Here is a 22,492-nt window from a genome sequence, read left to right as displayed (position 1 = left end):
TTTATAAATGCTAAGTTATATCCTATTCTGACCAATCTATTTAATAGAACTGACCAATCATGGGTACCATTCCTTATGGCCCGACCTCTTAACTTTCTTTTTTTTTTAATCTGTGCTATTTTCTGGAGTTTTAATGTCTGATTTTATATAGTGATTGGTCTTAGAACAGTTTTTATCTTTTTAATAATCGATTAGTATTATTTTAGTGTCCAGCATTATGTACAGGGCAAGATCCGGAGACCACCCTGAGTATTCTTTTTACAACTATTTATGGAAATATTTTAGCTATACGACCCCTTTTTATCCTTTCTCTTACTATACATTGGTTTATGGTTTTTATTTCTATGTATGTATGTTTACTTTTAAAAATGGCCTAAATTTGGACCGAATAAACTATTGATTGATTGATTCAACTTGTTTACTAGATATGGAAGGAGAGGGAGAGGGGGAAAAGCGTACGCAAATATCCCTGACCAACTCATCCATAGAGCATTGCCTTGTGATTCGCGGTGTGGGTACCTGGATGCGAAGTTTTGGCATTTTGAGTTTTCTTTTGTTGCGAACAAATCTATCTGGGGTGTTCCCCAAATTTGAAAGTACTTGTTCAGAACTTGGGGGTGAATTTCCCATTCGTGGACTTGTTGGTGGTCTCGCGAAAGGTTGTCTGCTAGTTGGTTTTGTATTCCTGGAATAAATTGTGCTATTAGGCGAATGTTGTTGTGAATCGCCCACTGCCAAATTTTTTGTGTTAGGAGGCACAATTGTGTTGTGTGTTCCTCCTTGTTTGTTTAAATAATACATTGTTGTCATGTTGTCTGTTTTGACAAGAATGTATTTGTGTGTTATTATGGGTTGGAAGGCTTTTAACGCTAGAAATACTGCTAACAGTTCTAGGTAATTGATATGAAATTTTGTTTCGTGTATATCCCATTGTCCTTGAATGCTGTGGTGATTGAGGTGTGCTCCCCACCCTGTCATGGAAGCATCTGTTATAACGTATTGAGGCACTGGGTCCTGAAATGTCCGCCCTTTGTTTAAATTTTTGCTGTTCCACCATAGAAGCGAGAGGTATGTTTGGCGGTCTACCAACACCAGATTTTGAAGTTGACCCTGTGCTTGTGACCATTGTGATGCTAGACACTGTTGTAAGGGTCGCATGTGTAGTCTTGCGTTTGGGACAATGGCTATGCATGATGACATCATGCCTAGAAGTTTTAGCACAAATTTTGCTTGTATCTTTTGGTTTGGAAACATAGCACTTATTACCTTGTGGAATGCCTGCACTCTTTGTGGACTTGGAGTGGCAATTCCTTTTGATGTGTTGATGGTTGCTCCTAGATATTGTTGTGTTTGACACGGTTCTAGGTGTGATTTTGTATAGTTGATGGAAAACCCCAGTTTGTATGACAAATGTGGTGTCGTTTGCGCATTCTTTTACTGTGTTGGTCTTGATTAGCCAATCGTCTAGTTAAGGGAACACATGCATCTGTTGTCTCCTGATGTGTGCTGCTACTACTGCTAGACATTTTGTGAACACTCTTGGTGCAGTTATTCCGAATGGCAACACCTTGAATTGGTAATGTATTCCTTTGAATACGAACCGTATGTACTTTCTGTGAGAAGGGTGTATTGGTATATGAAAGTACGCATCCTTTAGGTCTAATGTGGTCATGTAATCTTGCTGTTTGAGCAGTGGAATGATGTCTTGTAGTGTGACCATGTGAAAATGGTCCGATATGATGTAGGTATTTAGTGTCCTGAGATCTAATATTGGTCTTAATGTTTTGTCTTTTTTTGGAATTAGAAAGTACAGGGAGTAAACTCCTGTGTTTTTTTGTTGTACTGGTACTAACTCTATTGCATCCTTTTGCAGTAGTGCTTGAACTTCTAGTCCTAAAAGTTCTAAATGTTGTGGTGACATTTTGCGTGTTTTGGGGGGGATGTTTGGTGGGAAGTTGTGGAATTCTATGCAATAGCCATGTTGGATTATTGCTAATACCCAATTGTCTGTTGTAATCTGTTGCCAAGATTGGTAGAATTGGCTTAGTCTTCCCCCCCACTGGTGTTGAGTGAAGGGGTTGCGTGACTTGAAAGTCACTGTTTAGGTGGAGGTGTTTTTGGAGTCTGGAATCTTCCCCTACTCCTTGGGAATTGACCCCCCCCGATATCCCCTGAAACCTCCCCTTTGGAAGGAACCCTGATATGGTGTGGTTCTTGTTTGTTGGCTGGTGGTGTCTGTGGGTTGGCCACGAAACCCCCCTCTAAATGGAGTTTTTCTGAAAGAGCCTCTGCTCTGCGGGGAGTAGAGTGCGCCCATGGCCTTGGCCGTGTCTGTGTCCTTTAAGTTTTTCAATGGCTGTATCCACTTCAGAGCCAAAAAGTTGTTTCTCGTTGAAGGGCATATTAAGGACAGCCTGCTGGATTTCAGGTTTGAAGCCTGAAGTGCGTAGCCAAGCGTGTCTCCTTATGGTGACAGCAGTGTTGACTGTTCTTGCTGCAGTATCGGCTGCGTCTAGTGAAGAGCGGATTTGATTGTTTGAGATCGTTTGTCCCTCTTCCACTATTTGCTGCGCCCTTTTTTGGTATTCCTGGGGAAGATGGTCTACGAGAAGTTGCATCTCGTCCCAGTGTGCGCGGTCATATCTGGCCAGCAGCGCTTGTGAATTTGCGATGCGCCACTGGTTGGCTGCCTGTGATGCTACTCTTTTCCCTGCCGCATCAAATTTTCGGCTTTCTTTGTCCGGAGGTGGGGCATCGCCAGATGTATGTGAATTTGCTCTCTTGCGAGCTGCCCCTACTACCACGGAGTCAGGTGGTAACTGCGAAGTAATAAACACTGGGTCTGTGGGTGGTGGTTTGTATTTCTTATCCACCCTTGGGTTGATGGCTCTTGATTTTACGGGCTCTTCAAAAATTTGTTTTGCGTGCCGTAACATCCCTGGTAGCATTGGGAGACATTGATATTGGCTGTGTGTAGCCGAGAGGGTGTTAAATAAAAAATCATCCTCTATAGGATCGGAATGCAGTTGGACATTGTGGAATTCTGCTGCCCTAGCCACCAGTTGCGAGTATGAGGTACTGTCCTCTGGCGGTGACGGCTTTGTGGGGTATGACTCGGGATCATTGTCCGGCACTGGGGTGTCATACAGGTCCCAAGCGTCTTGATCCTGATCGTCATGACTTATGGTAGTTTGCGCTGGTGAGTGCATTTGTGGCGGTGTTTGTGCCGGCGATGCCTGTGGTGGAGAGGGCGGAGGCGTGACTTTTTTAACCACTTTGGCTTGTGGTTGTGCGTCATCCTTTGGAAGTCCGATCCTTCTTTTCCTCATGATTGGGGGAAGGGTTGATATCTTCCCTGTGTCGTGCTGGATGCACAGTCTCTTTTGTGTGTAGTCCGATTCTACACTTTGGAGCTCTTGTCCAAATCTGTGCATTTGGCCACTTATTCCTTGTTCCTCTGAGTAGGATGAAGGTGTGGTATTTTTCGGCGCCGAGAGAGAATCTTTTTTCGGTTTCGGCACCAACAGAATTTTTGTTCCTTTCGGCATGGATTCTCGGTGCCGATGTTTTTCGGTGCCGGTATCTTGTTTTTGTCTCTCGGAGCCGCTTTCTCGGCTCCGAGGTTGCTCCATGGCGGTCCCTCGACCGGAGTCGGGTGTCTTCGCTATGGGCGTGCCCTTTTTCGGCGCCTTCGACGGGTCGCCTGTTTTATGGGTCGAGCCATGGCCTGTTGGCAGTGGCGTCCCCTGGGCTTTCGGTTTGTCGATGGATTTACTTTTCGACGTCTTACTCACAGTTTGTTGCTGTTGTTCGACGTCTGAGTCTCCGGATTCTGATTCCGGAACCGAGAATGTTTCCTCTTCCTCGTCGAAACGTTGTTTTGTCGACGTGGACGCCATTTGTGGACGCCTGGCTCTTCGGTCCCGGAGTGTTTTTCTGGACCGGAAGGCTCGACAGGCTTCACAGGTATCCTCCTTGTGCTCGGGGGACAAGCACAAGTTACAGACCAAGTGCTGATCTGTATAAGGATACTTACTGTGACATTTTGGGCAGAAACGAAACGGGGTCCGTTCCATCGGCTTCGATGTCGCACGCGGTCGGGCCGACCAGGCCCCGATGGGGGATCGAAACTACCCCAAAGTCTTCCGATGATCGGTGTCGATGTACCTAACTATCCCGATACCGAACGGAACAATACCGACGCTTTCTTCCGAGATTCTGACTAACTTTCCGAACCGAAACACGGAGCGAAAAGGAATACGTCCGAACCCGACAGCGGAAAAAAACAATCTAAGATGGAGTCGACGCCCATGCGCAATGGAGCCGAGGAGGGAGGAGTCCTTCGGTCCCGTGACCAAAAAGACTTCTTCGAAGAAAAACAACTTGTAATACTCCGAGCCCAACACCAGGCAGTGGACTGTGCCAAACATGTGTATCTGCAGCAACATATGCCATCGAACATATGTTTTACCATTTGCCTATTTTTCAGTGATGTTGGACTGGACATTGGGCGAGGAAGGACATTCCACTATTTGCCACAAGTTAAAAGACCAACCTCTCCACCTCTGCCCCTCAGTGCGAACCCGCCCCCCCCACCCAGAATGTTTGAACTAAATGATGATCAGTAATATGATATTAGTTAGAATCCTCGAGTTATATAATGGACCAAGGTACTCTACATATTTTGGACCATTTGCTAGTGCACATGGTCAGTACTGAAGTTTTAAAGATTATTCTTTCATGGATGGGCAACCAATGAAGATGAGCTGAAAAGCAATAGATGTCTGTATGTTCAAGATAATTCTGGCTGGAGCATTATGCACAAACTGCAGTTGTTCAATGGAGTATTTAGGGAGTTATGAAAGCAGACTGTAGTTTTGCAGATTAACAGTAAAATGTCAAATGTTTTCCTTGGAGCTTTTAGCAAAGTAAGAAATGTGGTGGCAACTTACAATCTGAACTTTGAAAGACAAAATTAAATGAATACTATTTATTAAATGCACTAATGCCTAAAGGAGTCTAGGCACTGTCAAAACCGAAGGAAAGTTGAAGTTATAAAATCCACTAAAAGACTAAGACGGCTACTAACTGAAAAGTCACGTTTTAAGTTCGTTCCTAGAGGGAAGGAGACCTGTCATCTTCTTCAGATTGGAAGGGAGAGTTCGTTTGTCCATGCATACAGTAAAACTTCTGCTGCCCTGATTATCTCTCTTGAACCTCGAAGCAACTGTTTGCCATGGATGAGCGTAGTGGCCTGGAAGGGTATACCCTGCAAAACATTCAGGATTAGTCAAGAGTGCCCTAAACGCAATGCAGTGCTTTAAAGTCAACTCGCTTCCTCGCCAGAAGCCAGTGAACTGCCATTTGATTAGTACTTGTGAGGCTGACTGATGCCTGGGAATCCCTACCAAAAAACGAGCTGCAGCATTTTGCACAATCTGCAGATGAAGAATTTTTTTGTAACTTAAAAGCATTGCAACAGCCAAGTTTAGACAATACAAGAACAGAGACCAGTCTTCTGCAATTCCCATGGAATCAAGGGAAACACATTTCTAAGGATCCTTAAGGTAAGAAGAGAGGATGAAGTGATAAACTTTTGTTTGAAAATCAGATCAATGTTGTCATTAAAGGTAAGACCCTAGGGATCTCATTCAGTGACAGGTTTTGCAAGGGTGTCAAGGTTCCGTGGCCATGAACTAGGGCACCAGAAAGTTTTTTTTTTTCCCCTGAACAGCACTTCGATTTTCCCCAAAGTTTAGTTTCAGGCAATTCTCACTCATCCACTTGCCAATGTGTGCCATACAGTTGTGGAACTGGCTTGCAGTGTCCTCTGTGTTACTAGCCACTGATATGACAATCACCGTATCAGCATAGCATACCACAGAAAAGCCTTAAGTTTTTATAAGGCTGGCCAGAGGGGTGATGTAAAGATTGAAAAGGGCAGGCCTTAATATGGACCCCTGCAGCACTCCACATGGTAGTGAGAAAGGGGGTGATGTGAAATCATAAAGAGTGATAAATGTTTCACTCTGAAAGAAAGGATTTAAGGAGAGCAAGCGCTGCTCCCTTTATTCCATTTGAGTAAACAGCTAGAAGAGCAGATTCTGTACTAGAAAGTCAAAAACCAGATTGATTTATCTAGTAGTTATTTTGCAGATCGGGTGATATTTTCTGACTGTTCTTTCCAGTATTTTGGAAGCAAGCAGTAAGAGATAGGTCTGAGACAAACTGGAAGCTCATCTCGACTTTAGAGGTGCATATTCTGGGATTCATTTGACTCCATTGGTGTCAAGTAAACAATACACTGCTTGATCCCTCAATTTAAGGGCACCTTTCCTTTTAGGCATGCCTTGACCTCCAAAAGAAGAGAATATGGATTAAGTGCATATAGTTTTATCTTACCTAATGTACGTTTATTAATTAAACACAATTAGCAGAAGCACCCATTGATCTAAGGATATGTAGCCTGATTGGTGGACTTTAGATATCTCCAGACATGTTTTAATGGGTGGAGTGAACACTGGTTTGTGGAGCCTGAGCCCTTGGGGTTCTAGCCTCAATCTAGTCTCTAGCCTGGCAAGATCACCTATTTCAGTGTAGCTTCTCTCCTTAATACCTCCTGAAACAGAAGTTACCATGGTTGCAAAATTGCAATGTATCAGGGCATACCATTGGAAATGTACTTCTCTGCAAAAGGATGGCCAGTGTTGGAGCACTCCATGGTAAATTCACTCCAGGGCACCTGTAATCAGAGGTGTCTCCTTCCCCCTAATATCTTGCATACAAATTACACCAAGTTAACAAAAATAAGCAGCTGAGGGATATTTTCTTCTAAAAAATAAAATACAGGAATATTGTAAAAGTTATATAAAATGACAAACTGCACTTGGCAGTTTGCCCCTTTTCACTTGTCCCCATTACATTGACCCAGTTTGGTGGTAAACCATCATCCCATAGAAAAAGCCTTACAAGTTGTAGTGGCCATGAAGGCTGGGGTCTACCTTTTTAGATTTTGTAAAGAACCACCATTTAACTATTTTTATAGCCAGCAGAAGGCAAAGGATGTAATCCTTTTGTAATCCTGGTGCATTCTCCCAAGATTGAGTCAAAGGACCTTAAAATGCACCATAATTCAGATGGGTTTTAGAAAGATTACCCAACCTTCTAGCATAAGAACTACTAAAATTAGGAGCAATTCTCTGTTGCATGTAGCATGTCAGAATCCTGTTTAGACTGGCACAGGGCTAGCAGGACTTAATGGGCTTGTGGGCTGAGTCCTTTCACTCCTGATGTCCCCAGCCTACTATGGGTCGTGAGCAACTGGCCCAAGTGGCGGTTCAGCACTTAACTCTCAGTAATGGCATGGTTTGAGCAGTCCAATTCTCCCTAAGTGACTTTGGGGCAGGGAGATACACAAGGGGTGAAAACCGGTGCAACTCAAAATACAGGCAGCAATAAGTTGTCCAGGCAAATACTTTTATGAAAGAATAGTATTGTAATTTACTGCTACCAACACAAAGGAAAATAAGACATTCACAAACAACTTCCACAGACTCCAAAGTTAGAGCTTGTGTTTTAGGCAGTTCCCCCATGTCCCATTCCCTCCAGCGATAGTTGTTATTCCTCATTCACCATAGTCAACATCCAGGGTAGTTAGTCTCGAGTTCTACTCTAACTTAGTCACAAAAGTGCTATCTAGCAAGCAAGTTCCCCCCCCGGACGGACTGGCCTGAAATCTTTCTTTCCAATCCAGCAGGTGCAGGGTATGACCAGAGTTAAGCACATCCCCTCTACGGGTGCTGGAATGGCAGCAGATGGTTCAGGCAAGTGGCCTGAGCTCAGCAGTCCTAAAGTTCTTCACGTACGGTTGTGTATCCACAGCAACTGGCAATGCGTGTTGTGGGGAGTGTTGGGAGGGGGGGGGGGGGGGGGAGGGAGTGCAAAGGTCCAGACGCTGATCCTCTGTCAAGGTGCAGGTCCCCAGGAGTCTCTCCTCTGGTGACAATCACAAACAGGATACAATTCTAGCATGGCCCCGGTGAAGCAACTCCCCTCCCTCCCCCTATGTCATACAGAGGTTGTCCCAAAAAGCAAAAGGCATTAATTACAGCCCCTCCTGGCATTCAGGAGTCACTGTAACCACAACACACTGGATATAGCCCAGTCATCACAACAGTCTAACACAGCAGCTCCTCCTGGCATAGGGGAGGGGGGGGGGGGGGGTGTTCAGCTGTCCCACACTGTATACAGGCAGTGGTGACCAGCTTGGCACAGTGATTATCACAATTCACTTCACAGCTGCTCGCATTGGTGTAAGAGGTGCTGAAGGGGAGGGTCTTCAGTTTCTCCCTGTACACAGACAAGTCTTGTTACAGCAACTATCATAGCTTACCTTATGGGAGCCCCCCTCTGGCATACGAGGGTTGCCAACTTTTTCCTGCACAACGGGCAACTATGGTGCAGCAGAGGTCCCCTTATACTTTGCTAGTGGAGTCCATGTGACAGGATTCGTCAACTGGACCTCACTCAAACGCTGTAAAGCTCCCAATTCATAGTTCATTTAGACACCAAATGTGACGGAGTCAGAGTTAAGTTTATGTTGGGGCCAGATTCCTTTTGAAGTACCCATTCCTATGCCCTCTCCCTCTGAAAAGAGGTATGGCACAGCAAGAGCAACTCCAAAGCTGATAGCCCCACAGCAGGACATTGGAGTGAATATAGTTCACACCTGGATTTTAGCCTCAGTTGTGTATCCAAAGGCTAGTTCTGGGCCTCTGCCCTGCTCCTTATGACTCAACAGCCCCATATCCTTCCTGATATGTGCCCAGGACCCTTCCTTGCAACCTCATGGAATCAAAGAGCACCCTTTGAAGTGTACAGAGGGAGCCTGGCGCTCTCTCTCTCTCCCCAGTGTAACACCCAGTTTACAGGAACACAGAAATGCATAAATCTGTCTACCTCCTCCATGTTTCACCACACAGATCTGGATCTTCCAAAATGGAACGCCGAGCACACAATGTAATGTACCATTCACAGGCACACACCCAGCACATGTATACAGCATACACACAGCATTAGATCCTTAATGTACTGTAGCAGTCAGGCAAATACACCAAGCACATGCATACACCATACACTGCAGAGTACTGCATTAGCCCTGTGTTGTAACATTCACAGGCACCATACATCAGTACATGTACAACAATATTATGTACTGTGCAGCACTACACCAAATCGATGAAGGCCAAGGGTGAGTTAAGCACACAACAGCAGAACTTCAACTAAGTGAGCCTATAGGCATCACTCCAGTGACAGGTAAAAAGGACTTGTTCACGCTTACTGATCACTGCATGGTATACTGCCACCACTGCACTTGTGCTGCTAAAGTCCTGGTAAAGGCAGTAGCCTTTCACCACCAAGTGTAGTGCTTTGGGCATCACTTCCAGCCCAACAAGACCATCGAAGAGACCAGCCTGGGCAATGGCATACATGATTCATGTTTACCCTACAACAAAAAGCATTTGGGGCCCAGACATCCGTGCTGTTGGGGCACTCTGGGAAGGAGTGCAATTCCATTACTTTTCTGTAGAAGTAAGTCATCCGCAAGGTAAAGTTGATTCAGTGGAATGAACCACATCACTGGCAAAAAAACATTGTTTAATAGTTGGCATGAGGCAAGAACTTTAGTAGCTAAGGCAGGTCTACATAGATTGTACAAGGTAGGGACAAAACAAAAAAGACAAGGCTATCAACTTTCAGAATGTGGAAAGGTTGAGATGTACAACCAGTGGTAGAGATAATGTGGTATTATTAAAGTTCTCCTACCCACCTGATAAAGCTTGTGTGCTACCAGGTTGAATGGCAACTGGTGGCTGTATTTGTTTTTATACCCCAAAATGGAATATGTTGCTCTACAGTATTGTCAATGAGACCAGAAACAGATCCCAGTAAGCTTAGCTGTTGGCAGGGGGATGTCCATCTCTAGATAAGTTATATGAAATGTCATGAACAGTGATGTTTTAACTATTCAAAAAACCTTACTGAGCAGTACATAATGCAAGAGTGCCCCCTCAATCTAGATTGTGTTAAACATGGAAGAAATGTTGGTTATTCATCAGGAATTTAACCTGAATTCTAAGTTTATGAACTGCAAAAAACGTATTTCCTGCAGCACTGGCCAAGTAAGGAATGGGAATGAGTCCAAAAATCAGCATACACTACTCTTTGGCACACAATATGTAGTAACTCTTGAACTTTTTCACTACGTCCATGTCCTTTGTTGTAGGTGAAAAGATTTGGATGGCGTTTTAAAGGTGTATATCTTGTCACCCATGGGTATTGCACCACAAACATGCAATACCTCTACAGGAAGTCATTTTCGTCTGGTGGCAATCATAACCGTGCGCCAATTTAGAGGGGGCAGCCAAAGATCATCCCTCAGTGATGGTAACTACTGTCCCTTCTACACAGCTTTCAGAGACTGACAGCCGGTGTACCAATCTGTAGTGATGAATATGGACCTTTACCTGTACCAGGAGACTGGCCCCTGCCATGTATTCTGAAATCTCCCATACCTGTGGTCATGTGCCTTTATGTCTGGGATAATAATGGTAACCTACATGTATGTTTTCACATGGGTTTTTGTGCCATGTGCTCATGCAAGTACACATGCATAGATACAAATATGTACACATGCGTGTATCAGGATGGGTAAAGAGGACCATTGGACTCAACATATGCACAAGATGGTAGACTTGTGCAGGCTGTCAATATCCTTTGCGGCACAGTCCCAATCTGCAAAACCATTTGAGTGAGAGCAGCTTGCCTAGTCCCTTCAAAGTAGCCAGTTCTCCTGCCAGAGGAGAACATAACCATGATTGTAGGGGCTCCTTGAAATCCAAAGGTGGTGACCACCTGGTTTTCCAGGTCTAGGCAATGGAATAATACTTGCCCCTTTTGACCAGAACTTCATTCAGCTTAATAGTTCAAGCAAGGAGGTCCTTTCCCCAATCCAAGAGACAATGACAATATTAAGCAGGGTAGGATTTGGACAAATCCATGAAGACTGGGATAGACCCCTTGCCGGAAGCTGTGGAGAAGGAAGAATGCCCCAGCTTGCAAAAAGCTGGTTGTCCTAAGGAGGTACTCTGCTTCATAGACAACTGCCATGGCCCAGGTGTCTAGAAGGACCTGTGTGAGACATGCCGAACAGGTACTGTTCCATAGAAGTCATCCCATCCAGCTGCCCAGGAGAAGCTGAAAGCTAGATTGCACTTGACATTCCATTGCTATTATCCCTTGAGAAGTTGACTATTCCATCCCAGACACAGGTTCTAGTGTGCCTGCACCAGCCTACTAAGCAACCAGTGGTGGCCATGAGAAATTGCTAGACCCTGGCCTTCTGCTGTGGGATGTTATTAAAGTTTCAGAACCATTGTAATTTTAATTAAAACAATCCAGGAGATAGTGGTTTGAAGACCCAGTCTAGATCCCACTGTCCAGACTTTGCCAAGTTGTCATTAACTTTGCATTGCCCAGCATGGGTGCCTTTGTACTTAGAAAAGTATAAAAATATGAAATTGCAAACTTATTTTCTGACCACTCCTCTCCAGCAGAATGGGTGTGCTATACTTCAGATGAAATGTTACCTAGAAAGGATTACATTCTCGCAATTTAACCAACTATTAAGATCAGTAGATTTGTAGAGCTGATCACCTGTGAGGGTATCCAGGCTCTGGCAGGGTTCAGCTGATTAGCTGAAAAGCTAGACCCTAAAGTACTTTTGGAACTTTAAAAGATAGGGAGGTCTGGAGATTAAAGCGTAGGGTGTGACATGTCTGTGGTACCACGTAGAAGGAACAACCTTCTCATCTGCTAGGTCTGATACAGGGGTAAGGATTTGAGAAAGGGAAGCAGAGTCGAGGTGTCTGGTGGGCTGATGGAAATTCAGCCAGTGGTTCAAGTAAGTGGCTCTGCAGTTATGTAGGGCCTTGTATGTATAGGTCAACAGCTTAAACTGGCATATTTTCTGTACAGGGAGCCAGTGGAATTTCAGGTAGGGAGTAATGTGGGTTTGTCTAGGGAGATCCAGGACGGGTCTAGCTGTGGTATTTGGTCTGGTTTGTAGCCATGAGGTGGGTGAGTTGTGTTTGCTGCATACAGAACACTGCTGTAGTTTAGTCAGCTGGAGGGGAGGGCCTAGGTGATGGTGAGTTGGGATTCGGGGCAGCTATTTGAATATCTTTCAAATCATGTGGAGGATGAAGCAGGAGTAGGAGATGGAGTTTACCAGAGTCATCATGGTTAGCTTCTGGTCCAAAATGTGTAGATTCCTGGTGTGACCAGTGGGGGTGGTAGGGGTAAGTCAGTTCTGAGACCAACCAGGATGTGTCCCACAGAGAGCTTTTGTTTCTGAAGATCAATACACCTCAGCCTTGCCAGTGTTGTGCATCAGGCAGTTGTCCTTCATCCAGTTGAAAACTTGTTTTGCAGTGCGTGCAAGTTGGTCTTGGTGGTGTTGTGGGAGGGGGAGAAGTTGTGCGTCAGCATAGGTTATGAGGTTCAGGCCATCAGTTTAGACTATACTGGCCAGAGGTGTCATAAGTGTTGAGGGTGGGGCTGAGCGAGGATCATTGGTACTCCAGAGGTGAAGGGGGAGGTGGAATTGGACAGTTCTTCCAGTGAGGAAAGAGGTGATCTATCAGAGCAGCTCTTTGGATGCCTATGTTGTGCAGCCTGGTGTATGGTGGGAGACGATCAAAGGCTGCGAAGAGGTCTAGGTGGATCAAAGGCGCAATCTCAGTTGAGTAGGGCTCAGATGTCACTGGTAGTTGTCATTGCTATGGAATCCTGATTGGGAGGAGTCGAGAAGGAGTTCCTTTACTGATGTATGTTTGTTGATGGCTTATTCTAATACTTTGGCCTGGAACAGGAGCAGTGCGATCGGTCAGTTGTTGAATTCACTGGGGTCTGAAGATGGTTTCTTTAGAAGGGCATTGACTTATGTAGGTTTCAAATCCTCAGGGAAGGTGGCCATGGCTATTGAGGTATTGAGTATATGTGGTTGATTCTGGCTTCTCCTATATTGAAGATGTAGTGAGGTCATGGGTTGATTGGTGCCCTCAAGTGAACAGTACATGATGGAGGCTGTGTCCTGTGTGGCGAGCTGGCTCCATTCAGTTAGTGGGATGTCTGGTGCTAGGGGGTAATGTTTTATAACTGGAAGTATGTGGCCTTGGGCTGGTGTTTGAAGTTCCTGTAGATGTTGGTGATCTTGTCATGGAAGACTTTTGCAAGGTTGTCGCAGAGTTCTTGTGATGGGGCAATATTTGTTGCAGCTGGAGGGATGGAAAATTCTTTGATTAAGAGTTTTTGCAGTTATTGGAACTTGATTCAATGTGTGAGGTTAAGACCTTTTTCTTCGATTAACCCAACTAACTGTGGTAGAGGTTGACGGCTGTCAAACTACTGGTAAATTGCTTAGGTGTGCTCATCCATAAGCTAGTAGCCCTGAACAATCAGGGTTTATGTCAGCGCTACCTACCATAATCTGTCAACTCTTTGGATGCTTAGAGAGACGCCAGATAAAACTGCCATCATACTGGTGCTTGATACTGACAAGGCAATTGAGACTCTGGAGTGGCCCAACCTATAGGCCATTTTAAAGAAGTTGGGATGTGGATTTTAGTGTCTGGCCTGGGTGTTACAAATTCATTTAGAGCACATGGCTACCCAGAAAGTGGATTCCCCAGAGCGAACAGGACTTGCGAATGGAAGTCGGCTATTTACATGAAAAGGTGGGTTTTCAAATGCTTCCTGAAACTTAAGATTGCAGTTGGTTCTCCAGTAGGTAGTGGGGGTGGTCAAAGCTTGGATACCAGGTATGCAAATGACTGTCCCTCCTGGCCACCCCCTGAATCAAGAGCTGGAAGCAGAGGACAAACTGTTTGGTCTTGGCTCTCACATTGTAATATGGGGGGATAAGATGGCTAAGGATGTGTGGACCGTGAGCATATTCTACCTTGTGTGCAACTGCTGTATACTAACCCTGCTGCCAGAATTGAAAGTAACAAAATACGCTTTGCTGAGTTGGAGATGGGACAGGAGATCAGAAGGGATGTCAGCAGCTCAATGGCTGCCACAAAGAGGAGAGCAGGCAGAGTAGGTGAGAAAACATGCCCTGGTATGGGGAAAATCAGATGCATCTTGACTGGATGGATATAATATCCCTGTATACAGATGACCTACTCCTTAATTTGTCAGATCCACATAATTCCTTCACCAGAGTCCTTGAGCTACTTAACATCTTTGGGTGATTCAGGCATCCAAATAAACTGGCACAAACATACTGTTCTCACTAGCCTGTGGAGAGGCTTGGAGATGTTTTTGATGCATATTGCTACAGAAGGCACTGGAGGGCCTAGAGGGCAAGGGATACTCTATTTAGAAGTTGGGCATGTCTTTTAATGTTTTTTTTTTTATGTACCCTGGTACTGAAAACCCCAGTAAATTAGTTTCACTACTGCAAGGGATACCTCTCCCACAAGTTAACATTGGCGCTACCTTATTACATTTTATAAGTGTAGTTTTCATGTTGTGTCTGGAATTCTAATTTACAATCCTAACTTATGAAGGCTGATTTTAAGTTACAATTCTGAAAATACAGCCTTTAGAAAGTTGGGATTTTTCTTGCCTTTGCCATTTGGTGACAGTTGTGTTTTGGCTGCCTATCGGAATACACACAATGGGGAGCTTAGGTGTGCCTTTATGGGCCATCTCTGGCAGGATGCTAGGGATAAATGGGGCCCAGCCCTACTTACACTTCAATAGGCTGTGTCCAGTCTTCACACAAAGGAATGTATACCCCCAGTAATTCATTTGGAACCAGGAAGGCAGTGCACTTCAAAGGCATGCCTCCAGTGGATTCTCCCCATTTCAAAAGGCACAACTGGGTATAACTACTGGACCTCAAACACCAACTCTTCAGCACAATCGTGGATACTCTGCCACAAAGGACTGCTGTGTTGCTGAAGGACCACAACTCTGCTGGATTGCAGTTTTGAATGGCTGCTGCAATGTTGTGCTAACGTGCTGCCCTCTTGCCTGGGTGAGAAGGACTGGACATGGATCTTTTGAACCCAGAACCCAGAGTGACTCCAAGGGCTAGCAGGCTGGCCTCTTGATCTAAGCCCTCTGGAACATATCCGGCTCCCTCAACCTTGCATCTGCAGGGTAGAGTCACAGATGGCAGCCATAGTACTGTTACCCCAGTCCTTGAACTTTGGAAGTGGGCTTAAGGTGCTCTACCAGCCCATGAATTCAGCAGAACTGAAGCATCACCACCACTAAGTAGATTAGACCCTTCATAAAGGAATGGATCACAGCCTCATTGGAACAGGCACTGCAGAATGCATTCTCAGTGCAGGCCCTCATCCCTTGAGGATAGCAGCCTCAATTAAGAGGCCGAACAGTGAATTACATCCCTTCAGAACAAACAGTTGCCCCGACTGTGAATTGCATCCTCAACACTAGAGTTCACATCACAAGCCCACTCGACAGTATCCTAAACGTCAGGCCCTTGCATCCCAGCCTTGCAGCATCTTGGAACCAATGCATTACTTCAGTTACATGGTGCATCTTTGACAGAGCCTCCCAACACTCAAACTGGGTTTTAAGGTAGCAGTTAGTTGGCCTAACTAAGTCCTAGTAGCCAGCCCATGCTCCATCGCAATCGGCTTGAACTTGTGACTCACTCCAGCACAACCAGCTATTCAGTTGTCCTTTTGTTTTTTGGCACCATGTGGTTCTACTGATTGGATTTTTGTCCTTTTTGGTTTGGATTTATATATTACATTTTACTCTATGTTCTTTACTTGGTCTTGGATCCTTTGTGGTGTTTTGCACTTTGTTACTGCTTGAAGTGTTCCATAAATATTTGTTCACATTGCCTCCATGTTAAGAGGAACTGCTCCATGCCAAGCTACCAGAAGGTTGAGAACTGGTTTATGGTTGGCTTGTGCCAAAGGGGCACCCACCCCCCCAGTGCCCCATCCTCCCTCCCCCACCCCCCCACACAAGGATTGTGCTTGCTCCTTGACCGAGGAACAAACCCCATTCAACCAACAACCCAACTTCACAGGTTGCTATTAGAATGGGGTTCAGTTAATACTACACTGCACCCACAATACAAGCACTAGATTATATAAAATGGTGAAAACAGGTTGATGGCTGTGTCTTGGGCATGTGGAGAAAAGAGGACCTTAGCACATTTTAGAGAGATGCCAATGCCAGCAGATATTTTGATCACAGGTTGAATATATTTGCAATCATGGAGGAACTGCTCACCCTTAAACCACCTATGGCCCTGCTGGAGATCTAAAGAGCAGCAGGGAAGGTGACGATACCCAAACTTGATTTGCTATTTTGCAACAGTCCTGGTGGTGGCGGAGGGGGCGGGGGGGGGGGGGGGGAAACAAAGTGCAAAAAACATGTCAAGCCTGGCCAGTTGGATTACCAACATGGACTGATGCATGCAGGCTGAAGACAGTATCAGGCAAGAGGCTTGTTTGGCAAAGTATGGCCAAGTGGTGGGATTTGTGGGCGAAGGACTGAAAAGAATACAGAGGAACGATAAGTGGGCTATGTAGAAGGATATTAGAATTAGACTGGGAATACGAAAGGATTAAATAAAATAAATAAATAAAAAAAATCACAACTGGAAAGCATTTAACCGATTGATTATACTCATACATTCTATCAGTCTTTGCACCAGGAGAGGTCAGACAGAACACTTCTTGATACCTTTCATATGCAAGGTGGTTGTTTAAAACGGTTAGAAAATTAAAGATTTTTTAAAATCTTCTCTATAAACTATGGTGCAGTCTGCACAAGTTTTCTTCTCCAGAAGAAACTAAAGCTAGATTGTCTCTTGCATCATTGTTTATCAAAGGGTCATTAAGCCCCATCTGGGAAAGCCAAGATGAGGGCTCATTCTACTCATTGGAAAGCAGGCACCATTGCTCTCATGCAGTGTGCACCTCAAGATATTTAACGCAGTACACAAAAGATCAGTTTACACCCTTGCCATATGTACAGGTGGACTCTAGAACCAATACAGCGTCTGAGCCATTTGCTCAGTAATGGTTTTATCTATTCACTGGTGTCCTTCAACTCCTCTGCCAGGAGGAGTAGCCTTAGCCTCTTATTAGTGAGAAATTGTGTTTGTTGCTCAAGAAGGGTTTTCACCACCTCAATCGCAATCCTGGTCATGGTGAACCACAAGCGCTACTAAATTGAACTATGCTGAACACTGTGGTAGCTTATCACAAACACTCAGGCTTATATTAGAGGCAAAGTGTAAGGTATTTACATAGCACACAAAGTGAAAACACAAGAAAATATAAAAATGACAAGCCTATTGAGGAGAACTGAAGTTGCACTGTAAAGGTTTAGATAAGAGCCAAAAGATGCAAAGTACAAATGGAGTATCCAGTTGTGCTGGACTGGGACAAAGTCACAAGTTGAGCCTGACTGCGATGGAGCACCGGCTGGGCACAGGACCAAATTTGGCCTGCTGAGAAATGTGCCTCATCTGCTTGGTGAGAGGTCTGCGTGGCATTGCTTTGAGTAGTCTGGCGTCTCTTCCGATGAAGTTGGCTGGCAAGGCTTTGCATTGCCCATAACCAGTTAAAAAATTTAGCTGTGCAGCAAGGTTGCGTAGATCAGCCTCCCCTGCAATGAAGCTTGCAGCTGTACAGTGAGCAGGGGCAGCTCCTCTGTTATGGGATGAGCGTCAGGCCTCCCCAAACCCCCACTCCCACCCCCAGCCAGCAACAAAAGCAGCTGCAAACCTTTAAAAATAAAAATAAGAAATGTTTGTTTTTCTTAAAGGGGCAGGGCTATGGGGAAGACTGCAATTTAAGGAAGTGCAGAGCACTCCCCTCGTCTCGGGAAAACATGCGCACTGAGCGCTCTCCAACCTGGCACTGTTACTGGGCTGGAGAGAACAGGCAGAGACTTCCACTGCCTTAGAGCAACCAGCCAGGGCGCTCCAGCCAATCCCAACGCTGCTCTCAGCAGCATCAGGATTGGCCGCAAGGCAGGCTGGGAGCCTGTGCCTGCAGTGCAGCAGAGAGCAGCAGTGAAGGTAAGTTTTAATAACTTGTTCATTTGTTTTGTCGCCCCTTCGCAGTGTCGCCAGCTATAACTGGCAGCGATACTGGTGCTTTGCGTCAGATTTGATGGAGCCTTCAGTGAGGCCAGAAGGAGTGCTCCAATCATGAGCAAGGGTCCATAAACTGTAGGGTTTGGGGAAGGGGATGGACAATCACTAACTTACTGCAGCAGAGGCCAAGATGGCGCGGACAGGTACAGGGGTGTAATTAAGGCGGATAGGCCTTTCACAATTCTATTCCAATTGTTTAAGGAACAGAGAATCCTACGACAGATCTGGAATTACAAATTATCAACTTTTCTTTCGGTCAGGAGTATTCAAACAGAATCCATAAACTTCCACTTTTTAAAGTAGGTTTGCAATAAACTACAGTTACATTAGATATTACCTATCTTTCAAAAGAAACTTTCAGACCCTGCACTACATAATGGGGAGATTCTTTGGCTTTGAATTCTTAAAGGTCCAGTGTCTTAATTAGCACAGTTTGTGTGTAGCCTTTTAGAGGTTAAATTTCATCGTTTTGGATTGAAAAAAAAAAAAGTAAAAAGGCCAGGATATTTAGCTAATGTGAACCATTTTTTAAAGCAGAATAAAAAATTAAAAAATCAGAAACCTCTAGGAATATTTATCACTTAAGTTTAAATGGCGTACTGTGAACTCTGCACATTCCAATTTTTCCAGAGAGAATACCCATGACAGAAACCGGATGACACGCATCACGTTTTCCTTTCTGCATATTTGTCAGTCTTTATAGTGATTGCGGAGCTTTGGTGGCAAAGGCTGGCCGTCAGTCAATTTGGACATTGTTTCTTTCTGAAACCCAGTTTTTTGGCACAATAAATTGAAAAAAACTAGATTAATGTTTAGCAAACAAGTTACCTATGCTTCTAGAGAGCCCCCACCAAGTTCAATCTGTGTTGGAGTAGGTCAATTTAACTAGCTCCATTAATTAGAACTCCATATAAGCAAGCGTACCTCAAGTAACAATGTTTTAGATTGCTTCTCCTTCCTTGGCAAAATTCTAATTAGGAAAAAATGTTGCTCTAATAAACTCGTTTAGATACTGCATTTTCATAATACACCGCTGCAGAATTCGTGCACAAATAGGATATCATGCAGTACTGACTCACATGGCCTGAGTTTCACTGAGTGGAGCATTTAACGAAGTATCAAGCACATGTATTTACTCTCAAAAACCACATGTTCGACCTACATGAAGGGTTAGAAATACTGAGGATAGACATTTAAAAAACATTAGTAACAGGATAACTACTGCTGTTCAAACAGTGTTAAGCGCAAGTAATACTCAATTTGTGATGTTTACATTTTTGGCCACCAATTCTGTAATTCAAACAACGTTGCAGCCTCAAAATACTTACTAAAGAGCTTTAACAAAACTGACGAGACTTCCATCCTTGCTGTGAAGCTTCGGATGGAGAAGGATACCAGCGCATCTGTAAGAGACGCAGAAAACGTTAGCAACAGATCACGATTTTAGATTACATCGAACAGAACAGATTTACTTTTAAACTGTATTATAAATCAAGTTGTCTGATTTTGGCACATTGCCATTTGATCAGCAGCGTCTAACCATTTGGATCTTCTCCTGAATATCTCACAATTATCTTAAGCGAGACCAGTGCAATTAAGGGGATTCAGAAAAAAAACCACTTCATTACATTCTACCATGTACTAACCCTTTCCCAAGACGTGACGTGCTAGCACCTACTGGTTGGATTGCAAACTGTTGAATTCATTTTTGCAGACTAATAATTTGCAAGCATGTTGTAGTCTAACGTGTAACATCCCCTGCGTGAGTATGCACGTGTATCACTTTCTGCAGCTCTGTGTATCTGAACAGTTCTTGTACTCAGCTACTTTAAGTAGGACCTTGACACCACCTTTCACAAAACATTCATCTTCATTTGGCACCTTATATTGCAATGGTCTGGCTTAAACCACGCTTCTCACATGCTGCTAACATACAAACCCATTGTCTAGGTTGAGGAACAATCATCTATGGCATGATTTCCCTCAGAGTAATGGTCTTGCATGCAAACTTATTCTTACTTAGTTGGTGCCCATTTATTACTAAGGGGAAAAACGTTGAGGAAATGAAATACAGAATTTCTACCAATAAGTGAGGTATGAGTGCCCTTCCTGGCAGTGTGATTCCTGTTCAGATTGTCTTCCCCCATTCTCTCTCCCCCCCCCCCCCCGCCCCACCCAGGGGGAAAAAATACATTCCTGGTTAGACACATGGGCGTAGGAAGTGTGGGGGACGCGGGGGATATATCCCCCCCAGATTTTGGAGTGAGGGGGACACGGGGGACAAGGGTGGGGGGGACGAGGGGACAAAGGATTTCCCCTTCTATGACCTGATTTGCAGGGCCATGAGCGCGCAAAAGCGCGACCTATACTGGCCCTGCAATTGACCTGTGACCTGCTTCCAGCTACCTGCGACCAATCTGATCATGAGGGTGACATCACAAAGGCCACTCTCCCTCTGCCCTTTTGTTGTGCTGCAAGCACAGGAGGAGTTCTTTCACACCTTGCTGCCAACAGCCCACAGCTGCCTGGAGCCTGCACTTCTGAAAACAAAGGGAGAGAGAGGCCCTTTGTTGATTGCTGTCTGAAATCAGTTCCTGCCACCCTCTAGCCTGAAGATAGCAGCAAGATTTAAATAAGGTAAAGAGGTTTGGGTAATTAAATAAAGTATTTCCCTTACTTTTTAAATAAAGTGCTGTGTTGCCGAGCATCTTCCTTTTTTATACAGTATTGTTGGTTCACTGTAAGATATGAGCAGGGCAGGTTTTAGCGCGCTTGTGTGACAATGTCTGTTAGGGCCCTGTTTCTGTCGCCCTCTGTCTCCCTTTCACCAGGGTCTCCGACTGCCACAGTGCTAATTATTGTCCCCTGAGGTGACTCAGTGCTTGAAAGTGGCTTTGAAAGCGCCTGCTGCGTGTTCCTCGCCCTGGACAGTTTTCAGGCAACAATAAAAATCTCAATCCGGTGATTAATGGTCTTCCTGGAGAGAGATTGAAGTTTTGTCTAGTGGAAGTTTTGAATCATAAAATAGTACTAGCGCAAAGAGATGCATACAAACTGCAAGGTATAGATTAGAACGTTATGGTTGTTCCCCATTTTTTCATTAACTTAATGTTGCAAAAGGGGTTAATTTCAGTGAAAATCAGTTATTATTAAAGAGAACCCCCAACCATGGCGTTATGTTTTAAATTCTGAGCCTGCGCTTCTCCAGACAGGGTACTCTTAAACTATACCTGCTACCAGTATGGATGGCCTGTGACTCCCACACCTTGTAGTCCTCTGTCTTATGTAACATGTCCTATAGACTGAGTTACACACATATGATGATTGTCTCTGTGTAATGTGTGTGATGTAAAGTGCTCTGACACCCTAGACTGGTAGGAGGGATGTATGATGGAACAACACATGTGTACATCACGCATGCCTTAACAACGTGTTCTCAACAACGGCCACGTCTTTATCATGCATGCCTTTACCATGCACACCATTACCATGCAAGCCTTAACAGTGAATTTCGTTGTAAAAGCATGTTTGGTAAAGGAACATGCATGGTAAATTCTTCCCGCCCTGCCCTCTTACACCTGATACCATACTCCACCCCGCCCAAGCACTTAAAACTCCCCCTTCCCCCCCTACCCTGAGCTCTAAAGCCCCCCGCCCTGAGCCCTAAAAGTAACCCTGCCCTGTCCTAAAAACTACCCCGATCCCATCCCCACCCTAAATCCCAAAACCTACCCTGCACTGTCCTAAAAACTACCATGACTCCTCCGCCCCTTCCCTGAACCCTACAACCTACCCTGCCCTGTCCTAAAAACTACCTTACCCCCTGCCCATGCCCTAAACCCTACCCCGCCCTGTCCTAAAAACTACCCGACCTCCCAGTCCTGTACCCTAAAACCTACCCTGCACTGTCCTAAAAACTACCAGACGTCCCTGCCCAGAATTCTAAAACCTGCTCTGCCTGTCCTAAAAAAACCTCTACCTGTCCTAAAAACTACCCGAACCCCCGACCCCACCCTGAATCTTAAAACCTACTCTACCCTTTCCTAAAAACTACCCTGACCCTGCCCCCACCCTGAACCCTAAAACCTACCCACCCTGTCTAAAAAACTACCTGATCCCCTGCCCTTGCCCTGAACCCTAAAACCTAGCCCGTCCTGTCCTATAAACTACCTGATCTCCCCGTCCTGTACCCTAAAACCTACCCTGCACTGTCCTAAAAACTTCCCTGACCCCACCCCTGCCCTGAACCCTAAAACCTACCCTGCACTG

At 44.9% G+C, this 22,492-nt stretch overlaps 1 protein-coding gene across 2 annotated transcripts in view; it reads right to left on the bottom strand.

The window, feature by feature from the left end:
* The window catches only part of RBPMS2 (RNA binding protein, mRNA processing factor 2), a 200,920-nt gene that overhangs the window by 9,924 nt on the left and 168,504 nt on the right, over window positions 1–22,492 (bottom strand). For both annotated transcript variants that reach the window (XM_069222325.1, XM_069222324.1), the window contains one exon: window positions 19,552–19,626. In XM_069222325.1, coding sequence (XP_069078426.1) covers window positions 19,561–19,626 — 66 coding nt within the window. In that variant the 3' untranslated portion in view covers window positions 19,552–19,560. The remainder of the gene's footprint in view (window positions 1–19,551; window positions 19,627–22,492) is intronic.

This window comes from Pleurodeles waltl, chromosome 3_1 (assembly GCF_031143425.1).
Source record: "Pleurodeles waltl isolate 20211129_DDA chromosome 3_1, aPleWal1.hap1.20221129, whole genome shotgun sequence".
In the NCBI taxonomy this organism is placed as follows: Eukaryota; Metazoa; Chordata; class Amphibia; order Caudata; family Salamandridae; genus Pleurodeles; species Pleurodeles waltl.
Note: the sequence above shows the minus strand (reverse complement) of the source record. Positions and strands in the feature narration are given on the sequence as shown.